We start from the raw sequence: 25,616 nt of genomic DNA, 5'->3' as shown, positions 1-25,616 counted from the left end.
GTGAAAGCTTCTAAATGTCTTCCTCTTTTTTTAAACTGTGACTGAAAGAATAATGTCTTCATTCCCAAAGCAAATTCAAATGAGCTTTTACTATCTTACTGCAGGAGCCATAGAGCACAGATCCTCTGGGAAAGCTCTATACCAGGTGTGTCAAACATAAGGCCCAGGGCCCAAAATTGGACATTTCCCACTGAACAGCTATGATAAATGTAAAGGCGGACTTTTAACTATATTTTCATGTGTTTTACAGCTTTTCCTGCTACTAAGGACCTCCCCATTGCCTTTCAAACTACACCAAAGTAATTAACCAATAGATCAACAACTAAATAACAGAAACCATCCCAAATTTTCTCTGAATTAAAAAAATCTTTCTGTTGTATTATTACAGGGCAATCCAGGCAATAAGCTTCTGCCGTTTTAAATATTTACTTCCTGCAATTAAAGCCAAACAGTCATGGAAACAGATTGCTTTCATTTAGTAGAGTAGCATTTCTTATTCATACACAAAAACTGAGTCATGCTGTGGAAATTGCACTTCTTTTCTTTATATTAAGGTATCTCAGGGATTAAATGTGCAGTTAAACTTTTTTACACTGACAGAAAGGGGAGTTTCATCGGTCTCTGCCATTCAGGTTGAAAGTGGGCTGTATGAGGTCCACCATGTAAAATGACTTTGGCATCCCTGGTCTATACTCTGAGGTGCGTTCTGGCTAACAGTGTGGGACAAGGGTAAAGCAATTACTTATGAATCATGAGGCACACGTAGAATCAGAAATAATCCTGTTATGTTTAATCCTCTTATGGTAGTTTGCATTGCTGTAACTTGCAAATGAATTTAGCAGCAATATACTAAATTGGACAAAGTCTATCTTTTTTTTCAAACTTTTATTTGTGTGTTCAACTTTCATAATTATTATCGCCTCCTGCTATCACCAGGTCTGTGATATTACTGTAGCGTTTGTTTTCTTTAAGGCATCGTGGGAGCTTGAGCACTTATTTACTTCACCAGCAGCAACACAACAGAATAATATTAACCTAAATACGCCGGATATCTGCATTTTGTCTTTTCACCAGGAGAGGGAGTGGTGGTTCTACTGCAAACGCCGTACAAAGGCCTCGCTTGTGCCTTCAGCAGTCAACTGGATTGGAGTGGCTGAGCTGCAGGATCCAGTGAGCTTACATTTGTGCTTTGAGGGCAAAACATGGGAGCACTGCACTGGGAAAATGAGGGGGTGCTGAGCTCAAGATGTGACAGGTCTTTCCATTACCAAGACTCATACTCAGTGGAACCAACAAGTCACCAAACACTAGAGTCATTTTACTTCCCGATGAGAGCTAATTGCATTTAAACAGTTTGCTTTTGGCAAACATTGCTTAAATTTTCTCCCTGCCTGTTTCACGCCCTCTGTTCTGTCTCTCTCTCTCTATTTTTTCCATCACTGCCTGTCAAGAAGTATCAGGAAATAGAAGCTTGAAGCAGCACTCTGCAGCCCTCTATTAATGTCAGTTAAACTCCATACCTGTGCCACCATATGGATCCTTGTCACCTGCTCAGTCATCATACTTCCTAATCCGATTAACCCTTTGAGTGGGTGGCAACAGCAGACAAGGGTGGCTATCCACGTAGAGCTCATCACCCTTCTATATACAAACACACACACAAAGCTCACAGAACCCTTAGGTGGTCTTAATCATCCAGAAGGAGATGCTCTCCTGCCAAAGTCACTTATCGTTCCCACATGCCGGTTGCCATGGCGACACCTCATACATCAATCAAAGCTGCTGGGGAGTGCGTTGGTTGCTGAGTGCTATAAACAATATTTTAAGCCCTAGTAAGGCGATGACAAGGAAGACAAATTACTCCTCCATCAGATATCGCTTTCTCCGCCGGCTTCGTGTGGGTCCGGTTATCGTCACAGGTCATGTTCTCCACCGACCCAGGCTTATACAGCCCCTGATTTGTTTTTGGAGTTTTCGGTTTATTTTTTCTTCTTCTCCAGCATATTATAAAGCTGTTCTGTGTAGCATGCAGCTTTGCGATTGCCAAAAGAAGGAGGCACATTCTTCAAACAACTTTCACACAGTCACAGTTGTATGCAGCGCTTGTCCAGCGGATGATGTGCCTGGTAAGATAAGAGCAGCTGGCAGCTCAAGCCCAGAGATTTACAGATGAGACCACTGCTGTATTAGAGGCCATTACCCCTCCTGTCCTCTTAGATATTTTTATCCCGTGGCAGTGTACTTGATAGTTCTGATCTTACTTTAATTTCCTTATGCCTGAATGAACTATTGTGTCATTATGTGCTCAGCTGTAAGCCTCTCAGAGTACTCAATAACAAAAAAGAAAAAAGAAAGGGAAAGAAAGAAACCCAGTGGAGGACAAACATGTTTGAAATGAAGGTGTAATAGTTCCTCTCCAACAAAAGCTTAAATGATTTGGTCATTTGAGTCTACAAGGACAGCACCAGTCAACTTAATTCCCCACATCAATCATCTCCTATTTACACACATGACGTGATGATGATCTGGGACTAATTTGGCTCAGTTTATCTGTGCACCATATTCATTTATCTGTTTATAAACAATTTACTGGTTGTGCTGCCTTTTTAGTTTATGTCCCATGGCAGGCAAGAATGCAATGACAGCGATCGCTCATTGTTAAATAGCCCTCAAAGCTGTGCCCAGGGGTCAACCAAAGTTGACATGAGATATAAAAAAGGAAGAAAAGGAAGCAAATTGCACTTTTGCCCTCATTTTCTTTTATCAGCAGTGGATTGTAGGAGAGCAGGGAACCGACTTTTGATTGTGTATGGAGTTTAAAAAAGAGAGACAAAAGATGTTAATTAGGAAGGTTTAGAGGTGCTTGGAGACACAAGTTTGAACTTTAAGAAACGCTGAGCTCCAGACATTATACTGACCTGAATTACTCTGGCTTCATGCGACACACGAGCAACAACAGAGGAGCAGTAATGATCTGGCACAGAGCTGGCTGTCTTCTGTCCTCTCTCTTTTCCATCCTGCAGCCTCTCCTCTACTCCCACCTTGTCCCACCTCTCCCATCTTCACTGGAAAGCCAAGCTAAGTTTAACTTTATTTGAAAGGTGTGAATTGCGTGCTGTCAGATGACCGATCGAGGGCAACCAGGAGACGGATCGATTGGATATAAGCGCAGCGGAGAGAAGCATACCCCTGACCAAGGGGCCACTTGGTATTGAGCAGCCTGTGTAAAGTGCTATTTGGACAGAAAATAGACCAGAGCTAGCTTTTAATGTAAAAGATTTTCTCATTATACAAAGCAAAAAGAGCACAAGCGACATTTTACTGTTTATAACGTTTGGTGTTTGGTGTTACAGTGGCTTGAGAGTCCTGGCATGAGAAGGAGTATTTCAGGCAGATGCTTTCTTGGAATTTAAGCAAAACAACAACAAAAAAAATCATAATCTATTGCTTTTGATGAGCATATATACCTTTTCTCTCTAACTCACATGTGAATGCAGCAGAAACATGCCAGCGAGGTGGCTTGTGTATCTGCCCATCTTATTTTGAATGCCACCATTGTAATTTTGCCACGGGAGGGTTGTCGGGGATGTCACTGAAGCAGTAGCAAATAAATATGTTGTGTTCTGAATTGAGACAGCTCATGTCGGCCGCTCAGGAAAGTGAAAGAAGGGTCATTTGTCAAGCAGAGGCAGCTGTGGAAATTGGGAGACGTACTTCAATTTTCAGCACGTGAGTCATATATTTCTCTCTCTCTCTCTCTCCTGCTGGGATAATGTCAGGCCAGGTTCCAGCCGTTTCTTACGCATTACATTTCTCATATCTGAGCGCCATGTCTTCTCAATAGACAGCATGCGGAGGCTTCACGAACCACACCAAAGTCAGGGAAATGTTGATAAGGCGCGTGTTATTCTGAAGAGGAAGTAGTGCAAGCCAACTTCTCAGACTCTGACATTCTGCCTGCAGACAGCTGATATCTCTGTTGAGCTCAGGTAAGTATTTCGGTTGTCCCTATTTCTCAATATCTGCTTCTCTCTCCCTCTCTTACTCTTTCTCCATCTTACTCTCTCTTTTCGTGCTCCATCAATTGAAACTTTCTTATATAGATTTTTATGCAGCATGCCAATAAAATTTGAAGCATCACTGCAGGCACTTTCAGCCGTGTCGACAAGTCAGAATCAATCTTGATGAATGTGGTGAACTGTGAATGTTTTCAGACAATTTTCTCTGCTGATATGCTTTCCAGAGTTATTCTTAGTTAAAAAAAAAAATTGAGTGACTGTTCTTCTTTTACTCATTTTTGTGTGGAGCCTGCTTTACGCATACCCACACAGGTTTTTATATTTATATATATTTTATAATTGCCTAATTATTTTGTCATTTCATGGAGTAATTGTAACAAATAAAAGCTTATAAGTCCTTAAAATGATACACTGAATGAATAAAGATACAAAGAAATATTATTGCATTGATTGTTTTGTTTTTCTACATGGATTCAATTCAAGTATTTTTGTAAGCAAAATACAAAAGACTTGCCATTGTCTCTGAAGCTTCACAGCCTCTTGGGGGGAGAAAACTTTTCACACACACTGGAAAATGGCAGATGAACGCGCTGAATACAATACCATCTTGCTGCAGATGCAGCATAATAAATTGAGCAAAAGCTCTCTGATCTCTGGGATAACAGATTGTTCTATATTCTGTTGCAAAATATAGAAGCTTATTTCATATTTATCTGGCGTGTGCACAGGCACATATTTGAATAGCCAAGTAATGCCAAAGCCATGTAAACACTCCTCCCATCGGTGCCGAGATGAGCGCGTCGTGCAGTTGCCGAGTATCATCCGAGTGTGTTCAGTGGGGACCGAGGGAGCTGTGTCCACATCCGGTGCATTTAACTACCTCTCCGTGGCCCCCTGTGGAGAAATGAGGCGTGCTCAGTGTGAAATGGTGTGTCACTGATGAGGCCATGCCGGTAACCCCCGTGCACTTGGTCACAGAGCACACACCATCAAGTAGAAGTTGACTCAGGTCATTGCTTCTGCTATATTTCTCCTCCTCTGATTTCTCATTAACACTTGAAAGACTGAAGATGTAATTTAACTCATGGAGAGCCTTCAATACCCAGGCTTTTTTTTTTTTTTTCGATTAACGTGACCATCAAATTCTTTTTTAAAGAGCATTAAAACAGACAGCCCAACTCTCTCCTTGCCACAGCTCCTAACAGTTGGATGCTGCACCTTATTGGAACAGTAAGTGGTTGTTTTAAGTACTCTCAATTCACTGCAGCTCTGAGAGTGCAGTGGTGCTGGCTAATCATCCCGCTATAATGGATTACAGTATAACAGGTAAAGTTTCAAAGCTTCCTGAATGAAATGTCTGAATCTTGTGTTTCTGCTCATAATGAGCAAATGGAATGTACATGATGGATTTACCCATTTTACACATAGATGATGCACAAGGTAATTAGTTAAGAGGAGTGCCAAGTCGGCTAAATGAAAAGAAATGAGAGAAAACAGAGCAACAAGAAAACTTGGTGTTGAGTTTTCATTCAGTCTTGGAAAGACATGAAGCTGGTTATTGGAGAGTAATGGATGTATGAATTTGTATGGTCCTGCTATCCCTGAAAGAAGGATTGGTAATCAATCTAGTTGTTTTCCTTCCTTCAAACGATTGTATCTTGGGAATGGCTCCAGCCTCCAGTAATGACCCTCAATAGGAAGCAGCAGGTATAGATAACAGATCGATCTATAATTCTCTCTTTCCTTATCAAATCCCCAGAGTATCAGGAATCTGGTCAGGCTTTGTGACGTCAGTTTTTGACTCCAGGCTCGCTCCTAACTGGACCTCACATATAATGCATGTATTAGATGGGAGGCTACTTTTTAAAAAGCGGGCAGCAACTTTGCTCTCATCGGGGACATCTAATAAAGGAGTTGTTTTCTTCTCTTTTCACTGAGTCACAAAAGGAGACAGAGATGTGATATTGATAGGTATCTCCAGACAAATTGTTTAGGCTAATCAATACTCCGCCTCTATGACATGATAAATATTTCTGGCTTACAGGATTTACTTGTAACATTTTCAGAAAACCAAAAACTGGCATGCTGTTATTATAATCCTCTTAATCATTTATGACACCTCACTCACTGACCCATGGCAGGCATTTAAGGGTTTAGGGTTGGGGGTTTTTCTTTACAACTGCCCTTTAGCAAAATTAAAAGCTGGAGACACCTAAGGATGCTGTGCATAAACTCTGCAAGTCTGTGATGCTGTGGGGAGAAGAAAAAAAAGGAAAATAAAAACAAAGCAAACAGAAACAGTCAAGCCTGCCTCTGGAGAGAGGGTGAAGGCAAAGCCGCTCTAGCCTGGCAACAGCACTTATTTTGGCTGGTTTTCATCTGGGCTTGGCCTTTTGACAAGAGATGCAATTGAAGAAATCTTCACAGCCTCCATTTCTTCTTTTCAAAGGTCACCCATTCATAATCTTAAGGTAGAATAGAAAGCGTGAAGGGTTAGAGTGTTTTTCATGGCATAAGCAGGCCTTAACGAATGATCGAGACGCTGGGCGCATATGTGTGTGAATGAGCACACTGTCGTGCGCCTACAAGAGGACGGCTTCATCAATATGCATGCGGTTATGTGTGCGTGGGATTTCATGTGTTTACATGTATCACACTCCTGCCGTCTGTCTGCATTTAGTCTTTGTGTGTGAATGAATTTAGGCACTGAATCCCAGCTTCAGACGCTGATGGCGTCTCTCTTTCAGTCTCTACGATCTCTTCCTGAACTCCAAACTCTTATCCACTTCTGCCACTCCACCTGCTTTCTATGATGACCCCCATCAATTTTCATAATCATCCTTTTACTCTCCTTTATTATGAGCTTTCCATCTACCCATCTCTCCAAAGCTGTATTTTTCATCTCCCTCTTATCCCCTTCTCATCTCACCACCAGACAGCCTGAATGCACAGCCACATTAAGCCGGCTCAAGCTTCAGTCCTGTTCTCTTACATGAATTTTTCATTTGAGTTTTCAAAAATGATCGTCTCACAGGTGACAGGGTAGCTGTAAACAGTGCTGATGCAAAGTAGGTATGCGAATTTGGGCCAGTTTGAGATATTTCCAAACCAGTGTAGGGTATTAGCTGTTTGTTCTATCTTATAAATTCAAAATTATGATGTCAAGATGCTAATGCTATTAGAATATACATCATCCGTTTAAACAGCCCAATTCAAAAGTATTGAAAACAGGTGTCAATCCATCCATCATTTTCCACTTATCCTTATCAGGGTTAAATCTATTTGGTCTACAATAAGTTCGGAAAAAAAACAAAACGTTTTTTGCTATCAGATTACACCGAAGAGGGCTGTTGGACTATAATTTTTCTCCTTTGGGACTGGATCACACCTCAGATAAATCAATAATACTTCCTACATCCGTCTCATCGTTATTTGAAACCACCAAGTACAAAATAAATGTATACAATCAATCATAAAAAAAATTACAAAATACAAAAAGCTTGAAGATTTATTTGAAATATTAAAAAAAAACGTGTTTCATTTCAATATAGTCTTTCAAGACTTTGGGGCAAGTTGTGAAAGTACATCCCGATTTTAAGGGAATGATGAATGCTGTGTTCTTGTCTTTGCTGGGGGACACAGTAATGATGAGATACATCAATCTGTATTATCACCCTACCGTCAGTCCACAACATCCAAGGGCAACAGAAATATTGCAGTCGCACAGACAATTTATCTTCGCACACCTGCTTATATACCCATAGGTACACGAAAGCGCTTCCCTCAAGATTAAGAACCTTGTGCGCTCTCATTCTGTAACTTATTCTCTATCTTAAAAACTGTAAAAAAAAAATAGTGATAAAAGTTTGATTTATAGTTACTATCGGATTTACTTTATCGAAAGTATAATAAGGATAATCCCTATTTCAATCAGTTGCAGCCATAATTTTGCTCCGTTTTCATTGGTAAAACTTTCTGTTGGATTAGAAGGTTCGTTTCTCTGATTGGTCTAGATACATAGAATCCCGCCCCTTCGTACCTGTCGATCTGTGAGAGGTCGCCTGAGCGTCCTAGAGCCCGCCTCTCGCATCCCTCCCGCCCCTCTCCGCCGGCGTTCAATCGTGAAGCGGATTGACGGTTGCAGCCTCGGTATGTGGCGCATGAGTGTGCGTTTCGGGATGTAACTGCGGTCTCCCGGAGTAGCGATACCAAATTAAATCATACCTTACACCCGAAGGAGTTAGATGATAGGATACCTGAGAGAAGTGGGCACAGCATAGGGAAGTATACGACAGTACGGAGCGGGGGGAAAGACGTGGAGCGGGGCAGGAGCAAATCCAGCCGACACTGCGCGCAGAAATGGCGGAGCAACACGCAGCCAGCGACGGCAAGCACAAAGCGTCCACCAACGCCGGGGGCTCGGTGCACGGGAACAGTCGACCCGGCGCCGCGGGTGGAGGAGGGGGCAAAGGAGGCCTGTCTGGCGGACTGACACAGCCAGCTGGGTGGCAGTCTTTACTCTCGTTTAGCATTCTTTTTCTGGCCTGCCTGGCGGGATTCAGCTCCAGACTTTTTGCGGTGATCCGGTTCGAGAGCATCATCCACGAGTTCGACCCGTGGTAAGCTAGCTAACTACTGTCTGCTGTTCGCTGGTTACACTTGCTTGTAATGGAAATGAGAGACTGAGAATTTAATCCCTACAGAGGGGAGGTATTTTTTTTTTTAAATTAAACACGACGTATATTTATTTATCTCCTTGCTTTGCTTTACGCTTTATAAAGTTAGCACAATCGCAGCGGTGTTAAGTTTTTGAATGCAGCTCAGCTTTAACTTTAATTTTGATTTCGTGCTGTGGTTCGTTAGCGGCTCATGCTCGTTATTACACAGCATGCCCCCCCCCCCCCAATGACCCTGGCACATACACTTGTATATACGGGCTCGGTGGCCCAATGTGCAGCCCATTTGCGGGACCTTGACATTTAAATATGATAAAGAGCTAGCTAACTAGTCTGGTTTGACCAGTTGTCCAGTTGTGTGTTACCCAACAGTAGGTTTGTGTACTTGCTGCAGTGAGCTCTGCCTTGAGTCTTCAGCTGCAGGAACTTTATTCGGATTGAAAGAGCAGAGAAAAAAATAAATAAATCTGCATTTTAACCAGTGAAAATGTAAAATAGTTAACAGCCTGATTATTTTACTCGTGTGCTTGATTGATGTGTTTGATTGATTGAAGTAGTTTGGTTTTCTCATGTCTTATTGTTGCTTCGCTACATCTTGAATGACCAGGGTCTCTTGCAAGCTTCCAGCCGGTGCTTCTCGTAACAGCAGGTTGTAACCCGGAAGCCAACTGATCCGATCTGGCGTGTCTGTCATCACAATGGAGAATTATTCCGCTTTGTAACAGTGTCACATGGGCTCACAGGCGGCCGCCTGGTTGCCCTGTCATTCCCTCATTGCTCTCTTATATTGTGTGGCATTCAACGAGGCAGCAGAACTGATGCATCCATTTATTAATTTTCAAGGACAGGTGCTCCATCTAGTTCAGGGTGACACTTGCGTCTTCAATTATGTTGATAACTTGATTGCATTTAAAAGCCAAGGGCCAAGGCTTATGGCTGTGGGAGGTTCTGCGTGGTTCAGAGGAGCTTGCTCCTTTTCTCAGACTGGAATTTGCTGAAAGGGCTGACCTTAGCGCTGTTAATGAGTAGTCCCATGTGTCTTGCACTCATTAGAAGCTGCTTTTACAACCTTCATATTTCCCGATTAAAGTTTGGGGGGGTAGTCATAGAGCTTTTGGATACAGTATATTATCTATGGTACTGTGCTGCATTTCACAGTAGCAGTGGGAGCTGTTTTGCCTCAGTATAAAGCTATAATGTGGCACCCGTTTCCACAGTTGCAGAGCAAGAATGGCACAGGTCTTTGGCAGCATGTCACAGGAAAGAAAGCAAAGACATTCTTTGATATTCAGAAGCTTAAAAAGCCCTCGCAGCAACGAGTAGTCTGCATCTGTTCTCAATTTTTGTCCCCCCAACACAAAACAAAGCACCGTTTCAACCGTCTGTTGCCAGCTTAAATGTATAAAACTGTAAATTCTGTCGCATTGGAGTGTTTTTATTTTAATTTTATAATGCACAGTATCCTTATTAAAGTGGAGACTTGCATCAAAAAAAGTATATCTACAGTTAGCTGTTCATTGATACTAAATTGTCCTCCTCCCCTTGTGTCATGTTTTGAACAAGAACCGACTGACATCTTAATAATTCATACTCCTAACAATCCGACAAACCTGACCCTCCCTTGGGTTTTTACTTTGAGTGTCCTTTTTAAACATGTACTAATGTTTGTTTGGTCATCTTTTAAAGAGTTTTGTAATTATGTTTCATCAAGCACTATAACTTTCTCACTTTTGTGACAGAAAGAAATTGTGTGTTTTTTGTTTTGTTTTTTCCAGCTGTGTGAACACTGGATGCTGATTGGAAGTCAGCACCAGACACACCATCAGTGCCGTTGTCCGTTGTTGTCTAAGCGCTTATTGTTTTTTGTTTTTTTTTCCCCCTCTGCACAGAGCTTCAAATTATCAGCAGCTAACCATTACGTTAAACAAGCTGGCAATTTGAAGAATCAAGATTGGATTTACAAGCACCCAAATGTCAAGCTTATTCTGCAGTATGCAAATGCTCTGAGCTGTGCTGATTTTTGCAGAAGGGTCGCTGCCGTGGTTCGGCTATATCTGGCTTTGCTAATTTTAATTTCCTAATATTTGTTTATTTAAAAATCAGGGGGGATTAGTTGGCATTCAGGTGGGATTCATTTATTTATTTATTTTCATCCATTGATTGAGCTAATTAGGGTTCGTGCCAAGAAAGGTGTAAAGCCTGATGGCTGGGACACTCCAAGGGTGGGTGGAGGACATAGGTGCCAGCCTGCTGTGTGGCACAGATGGAACAGTACGGCTGCCTAGGTGCAGACACAGTGTGTAGCTACTAACGGCCAACTTCTCTCTCCTAAAGTAAGGTAAGGTGCACTATGTCAGCAAGAGAACAAAAGAATCACTTAACCCCATTTACATAAAGATAAATGATTTTGGCTCACAATAACTGGAGTACATTAGGAGACTGGCATAGCCTAGATGGCTAGTGCCGTTCATCTGTTGTTTGCCTAGGCTGCTGAACAGGACAAGGAGAAGTGTCACTGGAGGGGCAGCTGATTGCCGCAAACAGTGGACCAGCACCTTTTATGTAGTATTATTCATCCGTTCTCTTCCGCTTATCCTTGTCAGGGTCGCAGAGGCTGGAGCCCATCCCAGCTACTGAAGGGCTAAAGGCAGGCTACACCCTGGACGCGTCGCCAGTCTATTGCAGGGCTACCAGATAGAGACAGACAACCATTCATTCACATTCAAACCTATGGGGAATTTTAGATTTACTAATTAACCTAACCCACTAGCTTTCCTCCCACAGTCTTTTGCCCTGGCCAGGTAATGGAATTGAATTCAGGACCCCCAGGACCTCTTTGCTGTGAGGAAACGGTGTCACTGTGCTGTCGTGTATATAAATGACAGGGGTAGTCTGGAGTTTTAAATATTCAGTTATCATTAAGCTACAAAACAACGTATTTAAAATAAGCTTATGGAATGTCATAACATTTATCGTCATCTAGAGTCACATTGTGTTTCTGAGAAGCTCTTATACTGATAACGTCCGAGCACATCCCAGATTCTCAGTGGGGTTAATGTATGGACTCTCTGGTAGCCACTAGAGGCGGGGTTCACTTCAGATACTTGGGATATAATATTACTGTGATTTTTTTTTTTAAATTTAATTTAATTTAATTTTTTAATAATTTTTTGATATACTGCAGTAACATAAATTGCAATTTATCACTTTTCTTTTTCAACAGCATAGTATGTCCTTAAAGATAAACTTTGCCAACACCTGTTTTATCCAGTAATACGAAGTTATCTCACTTTATTTTGTCCATAGCTGCAAAATGAGATTGCTGACACTCAACAAAACCTACCATAAATGTTGCAGTCTGCAGTCAGTCTGTGGTTGAATGGGGTCATGTTGGCAATTGCATCCAACCTGTTTTGGGTAATACGGCAATTTGCTTTGGTAAATTGTCAAAAATCTCACATGTGTTGCAGTCTACATAGACAGAAATTCACCAGTTGCATAATTCACATTTAACCGTTACACTTTTTTTTGTTTTTTGTCAGCAACCCCCCCCCCCCCCCCCCCCCCTTAATCGAGTATAAATCTGCTACAGCAGTACAGGGTCATGTGAGATTGTTGTTGGTGATCTTTGAAGAATTTGCCGTTTTACACGTTCACCCAACAAGCCAACGATTACCAGTTCGGTTCTGAGAGGGGGGCACAAGTCCCTCTGAAGTCCATCAGGAAGAGCGCCAAACATGTGACCCCTTGTGTAGAAGGGAACAGCCAGAAGTAGCTTTATCATGCATAAAAATACCAACCTAATTTTTGCGAGTAGCTGTAAGGTTTGCTTTGTAAGGGGACTTTTTCCCTGCATCACATGCTTGTGAATTAAATTAATTGGGTTTTCAGAAGCTGTTCGGAAAAGAGATTTGATACTCACTGGTGGTGTGCTACTTTTTCAGATTCTTCAGCTCAGGGTTGTACAGATTACCAGTTCAGCACAAGCATTGCTTTTTAGATGCAGTAATGTCAGTCAGATAACACTCAGATTAAATGATTGATTAATTAAAGCATCAAAATAGTCAGTCTGGTTTCCAGGCTCCAAGCTCATCACTGCCCACAGATATGTTAAGCATAAATGTGGGGAGTAATAAGTGAATATCCGGCTGGCAGCACTGCAGTGAAAGGTTAGAGAGAGAAATTGGAAGTTCTGGACATTAAATAGACCGCCAAACTGGGAGGGTGTGTGTGTGAGTGTGTGAGACGCAGTGCAGCCCAAGTTGGCTGCTTCCAGACTTGGCTCAGTATAAGGCCAGGGATTTTTTTGAGTCATTAAAATGAAGACGATGACCTGTCATGACAAAATGAATGTAACTGATAGCGGGAAGATTAATTTTTATCATGAAATTGAGAACAAGACAGCCTGAGCCTTCCTTGGGATTAACTCGGGCTGCTGAGAGCTGGGTTTTGCTGGTAGTCAGTGGTTGTTTGTTGTGGGTTAAATCTTATCCTTGGAGTGTCATCTTCAGCCTGGCTGTCCGTATTGTTTAAGTTTATTAGGAATCTCTCAGCTCTGAGCTCTTTCTCTCTCTCTCTCAGCTCTAAACAAAGTACATCTTCTCTGTATTTAAAGTGCAATGTTAAATACTGTGTGCTCAGCTCCAGTTGCATATCTGCATATAACTTCAGTTCGACAAATCCTTACAGCTGAAAAACGTTTGAATTTGCAAGGGTCATGTTTAGGTGAAGGTGAGAGAGATGATTGTGCTTGTGCCTTCTCCTGCTGTGGAATTCATGCAATCTGTGCACACATTTACTAAAGCAGTGTTACCGGGTCAAGACAAGATTTTTAAATGGGAGCCATTGGAAAACTGCCTAACATGCTCTAAAGGATATTCCTGTTATTTCATCACACTTGCCTACATTCTCTTTTTCACTGTGCTCTTGTTTCTGGGCTTAAAATGTACAAAACGACTTCCTCTCCCTCCCCCCAAAGAAATCCTTAAAATTTTAACACTTTGTCAGCTTTGTTCTTGATCATCGCCGTTGGAAACCTGCAAAACTGGAGGCTCTATTAGTACGACAGCTGGATAGCAATGCAGAATCTTTCCCATCTTCTTTTTTGGGGGGGGGTGATAGTGACTTTGATGTAAGATGCAGAGGAAAACATCCAATGATTATGACCTGTTTTTGAGTGTTAATAGAAAAACAAGACGTGTGAAATGTCAGCGGTTTCACAGATACATTATACAGTCCTTTGCTGTTTCAGACAACACTCTGATATGAGTTAACACCTCAGAAATGATGTTTTAGTGTCTCTGATTGCTTTAATAATGTGGTCTATGATGGACTTTGCTGAGTGTTTTTCACCCTCCTTTAATTCTGTCTTTTTCAAAACTTTTATCTGAAAGTAGATTAGGCCAGCAGCTGCTGGCACAGCAACATGTGAGCTAATGCTGTAGTGTGGGAAAATGGAGAATAAGTTGTGACTGATCTTTCCACCAGACACTTGGCAGGAGCTGTGATCCTTGCTTAAACCCCCAACTGTCCGGCAGATTATAAAATATTCAGCGCAGATTTGGTGTCCAGTTACCTGAAGCAGGATTTTTTTCCCCTAAGGAGCCCATCCTTCCTGATATTATGCTTGGTACTTACAAGGAAGACTTACATTAAGTCTTGGTTAACGGGTTGGAGTTGACCACAGCTGCGTATTAGTATTTTACAGCATGCCCCAGTGCCAAAGCTAGCTGCTATATTTCTATTCCACCTTTGCGCTGAAGTTATGTCGCAGCACCTAAAGGACACAGGAAGAGTTTCTTTTCCTCTTCCTTACAGAACTTTCATTTTCTGTTTTCTCCCCAGTCAGGAGACTTCATATCAAGCCTCTGATGATTAAGTGCTGTTTTGGAGGCAAGGCTTCCCAGCGGACTAGTGTCAGGCATTGCAGCGAGGTTTGCGAATCTGAGGAGCGCTCCATGTGTGAAGACAGGAAGCGACAGATCTCTTCCAGGGCACCTGGGGCATGTGTCGCTGAGCTGCTCCTGGCAGGAAACAGCAACAGGCCTGGGGTAGCCGCTGCCTAGTACAATGAAAGTCACACAAACAACCCAGTCTTCTGTTGTCATTTGATTTTGGATCTTTATTTCTTCTAACAGAGACCAAGGTTTTGGATTTGTTTTAAATGCCTGTTCATGATTGAGAACTGAGACTACTTGAATTTACTTTCTTTATACCCTTTGTTCTGAGGCTGTGTTAATGGCTTTTAGTCGAGCCTGGCCTGTATGCATAAAAGGAAAGATGTGTTAAGTGCATAGGTAACAAACAAGTTTGCAGTTATCACAAAGACACCACGTGACTGATACTGCTAAGCCATTGTACTGCAGGCATTGCATTGAGTATTGAAGACAATGGTGTTAGTGCTCCTCTTATAGACAAACTGTAAGCGTCTATGTTTTAGCCAGTGTTGCTCATTAGCTGTTTTTGAAAGCACTGGCAAGATCGCCACCTCTCTGGTTTCACTCGTCAGCTTTTCAGAGAACACACGACTTTGCAGACCCCTTCGTGGAGGGTCATGGCACTATGAGAGAGGTAGTTCAGTTTGTTAGTGTGATGAATTGCCCCTGCCTCACATTCAGAGCTGTACTCACCCACACGTTAGCAGCTTTTAAAGGACATGTGAAGCCAGTTAAGTATTTGTTTAACTTTACATTTAATTACACTATGGTCAGAGAGGTTTGAACATAGTCCCCTGTTTATATAGGGCACGGTATAAAAGAGCCTTGGTTTATTATTCATTACAAATTAGCTTGAGCCTGTCGTCTGCCTTAGCTTTCTAAACCACAGTCTTATAAATTTTGGCAGCCGTTTGCTAATGAGATTTTAAGAGCATTGTCCTTTGACATTGTGCTTCTTGTTCGAGGCTAAGAGTATGATTATGCACTCTATAATTTTTAACATTTAAAGATGTAAATGGCAGTGTTTCCAGTGTTGTGCCATTCGTTCACCTTTGGACCGCCGGTCTAATAAATTTCAGGCCACATTGTTTAAAAAAAGGTAAGACTTCTCTTTTGTTAAAAATTTATTCAGGTGCTGGCAAATGCACTACAGATTATTTATGAGAATTGAAAGGCTCGCTTTGGTGGGAACATTTAGTGCAGCATACTGTGCAGATTTGCGGTTGCTGCCAGAGTAGCCTGTCTAATATAGATCGAATACATCTGTCAAACTCCGAAGACGGTTATGTGCTTGGTAAGATGCTACCTTTCAGCTGAATTCGCCCACAAACATTCACATAGTATATGAGGGGGCAGGAGCGATACAGACGGGTACGCTTCTTTGTCGTTCTTTTGAAAGAAAAGGCTAGTGATCATAAAACACGCTCACACTGTGGTCACAAAGCCTCCAGACAAACGTGACTGAGGGGAAAGGAAGCGAAAACAATGTTTAGCAATCGGCTCTAAAAAACGATCAATGTGACAATAAACAGCTTGGTGTGTGTCACGCAAAGTGAAAATGTGTGGTCGATCCATCTTTTATCCAGCTGTTTGGCGTTGTCATGGAGTCTCTGACGCGATCGTTGTTCCGTGACCGCTCATGCTGGAGTATCCATCCATCTAGGAGGGGAGTAGGGGGGCAACAGATCGAGAGACGTGTCTGCTTAATAGATGCAAGGCCGTAATTGAGAGCACTCGTTGAATACCGGCGCACTTTTGTTTAGTCTTTTTGTTGAGAAGACACATTGGTCGAATTGAGTAACTGGTCAGCAGTAAGTTTTCATGCTTTGAGTTTGCTCAGCAGCACAACCGTCGAGCAATGCCTTCACCCTTCCGTCTGTGGAATAATAGTTTTTATAGGGGCGCCTCTGTTATTTTTAGAGCTTCGTGAAGAGCTTGACAAGTGAGAATTGTTTCTTGCACTTGACTAAACAATGCGAGACCAACAGGTGTATATAGTGATGCTTGCGCAGAACCAGCATAAAAGTAGTGCTCCTCCCGAGGGGGAAAAGAGTAGAGTTCGACTGAAGCAAGAAACCTAATATCTGCTTGTTAAGACAGACTGAAAATAATCCACAGCACCAAACCACAAACAAGGTAACAAGTCTGACAATGCTGCCTCGAATGTTGCCTCACTCTTACTGCATTCTTTTTCGCCTTCACTTTGGCTTTGAAGTGGTCCTCGATGCACTCTGGATGGTTCAGGGTGAAGTTGGGTGTAGGGAACAAAGAAGATCTGTGCTTATCATACATCCCTGTCCTCTTACTGACAGGAGTCAGCATGCAGCTCAGTGGGCGAGCGCACCTGCATACAGAGAGGAGAAGAAAGGAGGAGTGAGAGAAACGGCGATAGGATAGTAGGAGGCGGAAAGAGAGAGAAGAAATTAATGCCTGCCAGGCATTCAAACAGAGGGAGGCTTTGGCGGTGAAGCCAAAGAAATTTTATTGTTCCAAATAACTGCTTTATCAGTTTGTTTGTGTGCATGTTCATGTGTAATATATGTGCTGTATGGTTTTATGGAGGGGGAGGATAGGGTTGATGTATTATTTTGTCGGCCTCTGCCTCAGGTTAAATTGAATGTCTTCTGTAGCTGATAGACTACTTACACCAGAGTCCATTTAATAAGATCGGCTGCTTAAAGCGTCCCTGAAGCATTACTGAATAGTTCAAATAGCTCAACTCAGCTTATTCTTGAGTAATTTTTCCTCTTTTCAATTTAATCCCTCCAACATTTTGCAGAAAGTCCCTAGAAACTTGCTGCTTAGCATCAGCAGGGAAGCTAGGTAGATGGCTAAGAGCTGGTTTAATCAAATAAATACCAAAGAAAGGGTTATTGCGAATGTCAAGTAGTTTTCTCCACAACGAGGTGATAAAAAGTGGTAGTTGTTCAGGCTTTCTACTCCGTGAGCTGGTTATGTTATATTGAGTTTTGGGTGCACGTTTCCCTGCTTAATTTTGTTTATTGTGCTTGTTGGCTCAATCCCTTGTTGGAGGATTGGCTAGCTCTCAGGTTGGCACGTCTTAAATGCCTTTTGTTCTGCGTCGTCCAGATTTTGTTGTCTTCATTTGAAGTCTTTTGCTTATTTTCCTTGTTTCAAGGTAGGTTTTATGTAAGCTTCTAGCATATCTTTACATCTCAGGTGTATGACTCACTCATCAGTCTTTTGATCGCTCTGTAAATAAAATGAATCAAGTCTCTGATTTTATTGCAGTTACTATAAAGGGTTACACGGCCGCTGTTTGTTTCTCCTCCTGTGTTGTTTTTCAATATATCGTCTCTCCTTAGAATTTTAATATACTCTGGAGGTTTCACGTCTCTTGGGTTTACATGGGTTTGTTCTGGGTGCTTTGGTTTCCTTCTTCAGCAACGAGGATGTTTTGGGATTTAAAGCACTCCTGCTATTGTCCTCGACTAAGCCACTGGCCTCAGACTTAAGTTGGTCCCCAAGGGCCCGTGTATCTGCTTCCTATAGCTCTTAAGAAATTAGTACTTTCTAATGAGAACAATGTAACGGAGACTTGCAGTTTTAGGAGATCTGGGTTTTTCTTCTCGTATAAAAGAATTCTGGCACCAACCAAAGAGGTTTGGGCCATCCACCAAAAGATTTTTTTGATAAGCGGAGTTTAATTTACTTGAGATCTGTTTATTAGATCAGAAATTAAACTATACAGGTTTCCTAAGATAACGCTTACCTTAACTGTATACAACCTATTTATACTTGTATGCATAGTTGTCTCACAAAGGCCCTGGAAATGTACTGACTAAACCTAATGTTTATTAAACACTTAACAACCCACTGACAGTATGATGGGCATATTCTTTTTAAATGTGTATAAGAAGCAGAATGGTATCTAAGTGCTGTGTGAAGTCGAAATGTTGTATTTTTCCGTTTGTGGTTTCCATGCCATAAAAAAAGAAACAGGAAGTGGAGTTTCACTTCCTAAATTGAAACCAATGTGAAATTAGACTGACTTGAGCTTTGTGAGCTGAATATCAATATATCTTTGTGATTGACAGTACAAAAGTGTATTTGATTTATTTTACAAGGTTTGATTTAGATTTGACTGTCGTAAAACTCTGAAACATAGCGAGGCTGGAAACCAGTGACCTGAAAAGATTACTTGGGAATTAATCAGTTAAAAGTGTTGCCAATCAATTTGCCTTGGATTGATTAACCTGTGAGTTGTTGAAGCTGTATTGCCGTTTCTGTTTTTCCCCAGACTTTAGGTTTCCAGGTGATTAAAGTCAACTGCAGCCGCAGGGAGCTGTGGAGTTTATATTAATCAGCCGACACGTTCGCTTGTGTTAAGAGAAAGCGAAGACAAAAGTGGGATGAAAACACAGCTGCGGATTATAGCTGTATTCAGAAATTCCTAGTAGAATTTTTAATATTCAGAATAAATACCGATTTGCTGGATGTGTTTTGTGTTATGAGCAGGCCACAGTATACTGCTACTCTGCCCACTGTAAGGCCGCCAGTGGGCATCTTTCCATTTTGGCAGCACCCCATCTCTTGTTTTTCTGGTGCAGATGTGTCCATTGTTCTGCTCTTGTGTTTGTTTTCATTCCCCTCGGCCCATTGAGAGCGGATGACTTTATTGTCACAGCCTAGCTGCTGGTAAGCTCACCTGGTGTGACATTATGGATCGCTGTGGTCTGAGGCCACAGCTTTGTTTCAAGTCAAGAGAACAGCCTAGAGCCAGGCTGGGACTGATAGAGGAGCGGGTGGAAGAGAGATCAGGGCAGAGAATGAGAAACGGCAGATGGACGAATGAAGGCGTCTCAAGCAGGACGGAGTGACAGCTGGAATAGGTTGTCAATCTCTGACCGGTTGCAAAAAAAGCCTGTCATTTCATCAGGGTTATCCAGTAAAGCAGCTGGCAGGTAGCCTGGGTGAGCCACATGGCTCTGAAACAAGGTGACATTTTTATGCCAAAAAATGCTGCAATGAGCCTGATGTGTGATTACGTGATCGTTGGAGTTGAATGCAGGCAGCTCAGTAAAAGAACCAGTAAAGACTTTTATTAAGAATAGGATCCATGCTTTTGAGTGGTTTGATTATGTTTGCGGTAGATTTTTCTTTGTAGTTGGTGCTGTACTAACCAGACATTTAATTGTCTGAGGTCTGTTTCTTTGTCCAAGTCTATAAATGATACGATGAAGACTTTGGATTTTTCTCTCATGTTGTCAGAGATGGATTAGTCCTCCGCTCAACTTCTTTCTGCCAGCTTCAAAAAAAAAAAGAGAAAAGAAAAGATGACAGTCCTGGATGTCTGCAAGGCAAAGGTGAAATTTCTGCTGAACAAGACAAGTCGGGGAAACTAAGATTGAAATTAATCATGTGAAACACATTCATCAAGAAATTTAAAGGCCTCTAAAAATCCATTATCTACATTTAATATCAAATGAGAGGTCATTTCACCTATGGAGTTGTTCCTTTAGTCTGTTCAGCCAGGCCATGCTATATGTATAGTTTAAATAGATCACTGTAAAAACTGCCTTTGCAGTTGAAAGCCCGTTGTATTTGTTTCCATATTCATAAAGAATACCCTGTAGGCGCCCCTCAGATAATGTTGTTTCTCTTTAGGCATTGAAAGCTGCAAACTCTGTCAAGGACCTGCCTTCCACCTTTTCAATGGAGTGACAGAAGGCACAGTGTAATGCGAGTGCTTGCTGAGTGCAGGTTTACCCTCATGAAAGCTATGGCCATTGTTCCTATGCAGCTAACCTGCTGCTAAAAATGTCTGAGAAGTGCTTTGGGCATAGCATGACTCATTGTGGCTCCAGGCAACTCACAGCAGGCATCAGTGCACTTTCAGGCCATTAGATAAACAGTTTGTTTCGGCCTTAAGACATATTGGATTTTGGAGACATTCCTTTGAATTTTTAGTGAGGCATTATAGAATTATCGGTAGCTTTTAACCTTTTTACAGGGGGGAAGGGAAACAAGTATATAGAATAGAATTCAACTTTATTGTCATTGCACATGCACAGGTACAGGGCAACGAAATGCAGTTTGCGTCCATCCAGAAGTGCTTTAGTGATATAGATATATTACAATATATATTAGCAATAATATAGATATGTGAGTATATTACAGAAATGGGTCTATTATGGTATGTTATAATGTACACGGTATGAAGTATGTTGTGAATATTCTATAACTAAGTATGCACAGGCTGTAGTGAGTACAAGCTATGTACAGGCTATGAACAGGATATAAATATGAAAAACTATACAGAATATGAAATAACTTTACAGAAATCTGAGATATACAGCTATACAGAAATGGGAACTATGTAAGTTGTAAACAGTTGTAGGATTAAAGATTATCGAATGTACAGAATGATTATTTACACAGAGCTATACAGTAGTGCAGTTAAGATAAGTGAGATATAATTCCTACAGAGGCTATATAAAGTGCTAGTGGTTGTAAGTGGTGGTTCAGTCCATGTTATTATTGTGTGTTTGAGGGTACAGTTGTCCATTGTGGGTGTGTGTATGTTCAGTCCATGTGTTAACGTGGGTCAGATGTCAGGAGGCAGAGTTCAGGAGTCTGACGGCTGTGGGGAAGAAGCTGTTCCGGTACCTGGTGGTCTTAGTCCGGAGGCTCCTGTAGCGCCTCCCAGAGGGCAGGAGGGTGAAGAGTCCATGTGATGGGTGACTGGGGTCTTTGATGATTTTCCCAGCCCTTTTCAGACACCGCTTCCTGCAGATGTCTTTTATGGCAGGAAGTGGTGCTCCGGCGATGCGCTGGGCAGTTTTCACGACCCTCTGCAACGCCTTCCGGTCCGAGGTAGAGCAGTTCCCGTACCAGACTGTTATACAGTTGGTCAGGATGCTCTCGATGGTGCAGCGATAGAAGTTCACCAGGATGTCTGAGGACAGGTGGTTCTTCCTCAGTCCTCAAGAAGAAGAGGCGCTGGTGAGCCTTCTTGACCAGCTTGGAGCAGTTGGTCGTCCAGGTGAGATCCTCGGAGATGTGGACTCCCAGGAACTTGAAGCTGCTCACACGCTCCACAGCCGTCCCCTTAATGTGGATGGGTGGATGTGGGTCAGCATTCCTCCTGTAGTCCACGATGAGCTCCTTGGTCTTCTCGGTGTTAAGCAGCAGGTTGTTTCTGTCGCACCACTCAGCCAGACGATCCACCTCCTCCCTGTAGGCGGCCTCATCGTTGTCACTGATGAGGCCAATCACCGTGGTGTCATCTGCAAACTTAATGATGGTGTTGGAACCGTCAGCAGGTCTGCAGTCGTGGGTGAAGAGGGAGTAGAGGAAAGGGCTCATCACACAGCCTTGTGGTACACCGGTGTTCATCGTGATTGTAGATGAGCAGTGGTTATCCAGCCGGACATGTTGGGGGCGGTTGGTCAGGAAGTCCAGTAACCATTTGCAGATGAGGGAACTGATGGCCAGGTCTGTCAGTTTCCTGATGAGTTGTGAGGGGTGGATTGTATTGAATGCTGAACTGAAGTCTATAAACAGCATTCTGGCGTATGTGTTGTTGTTGTCCAGGTGTGAGAGGACAGAGTGCAGTGCGATGGAGACTGCATCCTCTGTGCTCCTGTTCTGGCGGTATGCGAATTGGTGGGGGTCCAGGGTGGGGGGGAGACAGGATTTGAAGTGTGCTAGGACCAGCTGCTCTAAGCACTTTGTGATGATGGGGGTGAGTGCTACTAGGCGGTAGTCATTGAGGCTAGATGGGTTGGAGTTTTTGGGTATCGGGACGATGGAGGTGGATTTGAAGCAGGCCGGTACCACGGCATGGGCCAAGGACAGATTGAATATGTCTGAGAGCACTCCTGCAAGCTCCTCAGAACACGCTCTGAGAACACGCCCGGGGATGCCATCAGGACCTGCAGCCTTGTGGACATTAATCCTGCTCAGCACCGCTCCTACATCGGTGGGGGAGAGAGTCAGAGGTTGGTGGTCTGGCGTCACGTCTGCTTCGGTTGTGGGGTTCCCTCGCTCAAAACGAGCATAAAAGTTGTTGAGCTCATTGAGGAAGGAGACATCAGAGGATGCGGGGGAGGGTTTGGTGGTCCTGTAGTCTGTAATGGTCTGGAGTCCTTGCCACATGCGTCGGGGGTTGGAGTTGGAAAAGTGTTCTTCTACCTTCTTTTTGTAATGCTGTTTGGCTTTTTTGATGCCCTTCTTTAGATTAGCCCTGGCTGTGCTGTAGGCGTGTGCATCTCCTGACCTAAAGGTGGTGTTGTGGGCCTTCAGGAGGAGACGAACATCCCGGTTCATCCAAGGCTTCTGGTTGGGGTACATGGTGATCCGTTTCTGGGTGGTGACACTGTCTGTGGTTTCGGAGATGTAATCCAGTACAGATGAGGCGTACTGGTCCAGGTCTGTGTGGGTAAACATATTCCAGTCTGCGTTTTTAAATCTGTCCTGGAGCACTGCGTCTGTCCCCTCTGGCCACACTTTAATTGTCCTCACAGCAGGTTTCACACGTTGGATGAGTGGTGAATACCTAGGTATATTCAGGGGACTGTATGAATGGGATGTCAGTTAGCTCTAGTAGTCTAACTCAAACCCCCCACCCCCCCACCCCCCCAATCCAAAAAACCCCATACTTTTGTACTGTAATGTACAAAGCTTGTCCAGACTGGTTAAAAGCATTTCTCATAGAGGAAAGACTAGGGATGGGTATCGTTTAGGTTTTATCCGATACCGGTGCCAAATCGGTACTTTTGAAACGGTGCTGGTGCTTAAACGGTGCTCGAACCGGTGCTTAAAGAATGGAGAACACAAAATTGGTCCAAAAACCTCTCATGTTCAGCTGGTTCACCAGGCCATCAGACTGCTGAACACGTCATAGACACCTCAGCTTCACTACTGGAACTTTAACATTATGCACTCCATGCTGTACAGTAATGCCACTGTTTTGCACATGTCTCAACTCTGTATATTTTATATATTTTATTTGTTTACTCTATTTAATTTGTAAAATATGTACACACACACACACACACACACACACACACACACACACACACGTAGGAAAATATTTACTATACACATCCAGAAATGCATATACTATTATATATTGTACATATATTTATTAGTTTCAGATGTAGCCATTCTTGTATTTTGCTTGTTTACATTATTGTATTTTGCACAACTCTGTTGCTTGTGAAGCTCGCACACAAGAATTTCACTCACATGTGCTGTACCAATGTACCTGCACATGTGATGTGACAATAAAAGTGATTTGATTTGGTTTTTGTAAAAAGATAACAATGTTAGCCTTTTCTGCAGCTATAGGGCATATATGGTATCACTCTTGGCTGGAAGCAGTGCTTAATCAATGGAAAAAACACAAACTTTGTCCAAAAACCGCTCATGTTCAGCTGTTTCCCTCTTTTTCTTTGGTCATTTTAGCCTTTTTGGCCAGGGTGAAGGGAGTATCTGCCATCAAACAAGAAGACAGCCGCATGTAGATATGATGATGTTTGCTAGTTCACCTTACATGCATTAATTTAATAACGTGGTTAGCCTACTCAACGTAAATTACTCACGCAGAGAAGAACGGCTGCTGCTGCTGCCATCATCATCCGTCATCATTTCTGCTACACTGGCAGGGCTAGGGGCCAGGACTCTCCTCTTCGTGTTTTTGGGTATGTTGCTAACTCCGGGTCCGATAACAGGCACCACACCGCAGTAGATGCGCTCGGTGTGAGGTCTCACAGCAAGCTATCAAATACAGCGCATTTCTTGGTTTTTGGAGGAAAAAAAAACGCTATGCGTCGCCAGGTGTTTCATCGGATTTGAGGAGTTACCTCCTTTGACAGTATCAGCTTAAAGCACTTGTTGCAGGCTGCTGAGTTTGCATCTTTTGCTGTGAAGTACAGCCAGACTTTTGACCGCTTCGCCTTGGGCATTTTTAATCTGTAGCTCTGCATAAAAGAACGTACGTACCTGGCCCCGCCTACTATCCTCGGAAACGTAAAATGATTGGCTAGAAGTGTATCACAGCTCAGGAAAAAAAAGCACCGAAATAAAGCACCGAAATGTGCGCTGCTTTTCGGTCTGGTTACTACCGTTTATGTCACCGGACACCGGTACCCATCCCTAGGAAAGACCAATTTGATAACCATTCAGAAGTGGATAACAGCTGACACTTTTGAGCTCTCTAGGTGAGACTTTCAAATCTTGCCTGCTTTCTCTGCTCTGCACACCTGGTTATTTGCTGCACCAACTCAGCTTTTTCAATACTGTGGACAATGTCCTCGAGTATCTCAAAGTTGTATGCTTTCTTGTGCGTGTATGTCACACTCCAGGGAAGTGCCAGTCTGGTCAATATCGTTGCCCTGAGCTTTATGTCCATCTGTCTGCCAAGTGTGAAAATGGGATTATGGAAGCTATTGCTGAACTTTTTTTTTTTTCTTCCCCCCCCCCCCACTATAACAACTTAAATTCTCACAGATTCAATAGATAAGTTGGTTTGCATTTTACTTTTATTTTTATTCAACTGATGGTGTCATCTTGTAGCTCTACAGTCTGCAGAGACAAAAATCTGCCTCATTTTGCCTTTTTTATGAAGTCTCCTTCTGATCCAAGCCTAGCCTTCAGAACTGATTTCTCTGAAATTAATACAGGAAATGATTTTCCACCCAGCCAGCTCTACAACTTAATGTCCTTGAGACATGTAGCACCCCAGCAGCAGAGGATCTTTTCCTTCAAAATTATGATCATTGTTCGGAGTATTATGTCTGCTGCAGTCCTAGATTTCCTAACATTAGTGTGGAATGACCCATTTGAATGAGATGTTCGTTTCTGCCATCCACACGCATCCTGAAAAATTGCTGTCAGTTTTTGAAGCCGTCTGTTTCTTTGTTCACCTTTGTGTGAAACAGTTTTTGCGTGATGGGTTAGGTAAAGTAACCGTTCTTGGACTCTGTTGAGTCACCACGGCAAACTGGCTGTCACGCTCA

At 42.6% G+C, this 25,616-nt stretch overlaps 1 protein-coding gene across 1 annotated transcript in view; it reads left to right on the top strand.

Annotated features, from left to right (window-relative positions):
• Nucleotides 1-8,138: 8,138 nt before the first annotated feature.
• The window catches only part of LOC146682906 (dolichyl-diphosphooligosaccharide--protein glycosyltransferase subunit STT3B), a 104,745-nt gene continuing 87,267 nt past the window's right edge, over nucleotides 8,139-25,616 (top strand). The window contains exon 1 of the mRNA XM_085445264.1: nucleotides 8,139-8,638. Within this exon, the coding sequence (XP_085301390.1) occupies nucleotides 8,379-8,638 (260 nt within the window). The 5' untranslated portion in view covers nucleotides 8,139-8,378. The remainder of the gene's footprint in view (nucleotides 8,639-25,616) is intronic.

This window comes from Copadichromis virginalis, linkage group LG22, assembly GCF_057382275.1.
Source record: "Copadichromis virginalis isolate Kocher_CV1m ecotype Utaka linkage group LG22, C_Virginalis_male_GT1.1, whole genome shotgun sequence".
Classification (NCBI taxonomy): Eukaryota; Metazoa; Chordata; class Actinopteri; order Cichliformes; family Cichlidae; genus Copadichromis; species Copadichromis virginalis.
This window is presented reverse-complemented; position numbering and strand designations above follow the sequence as displayed.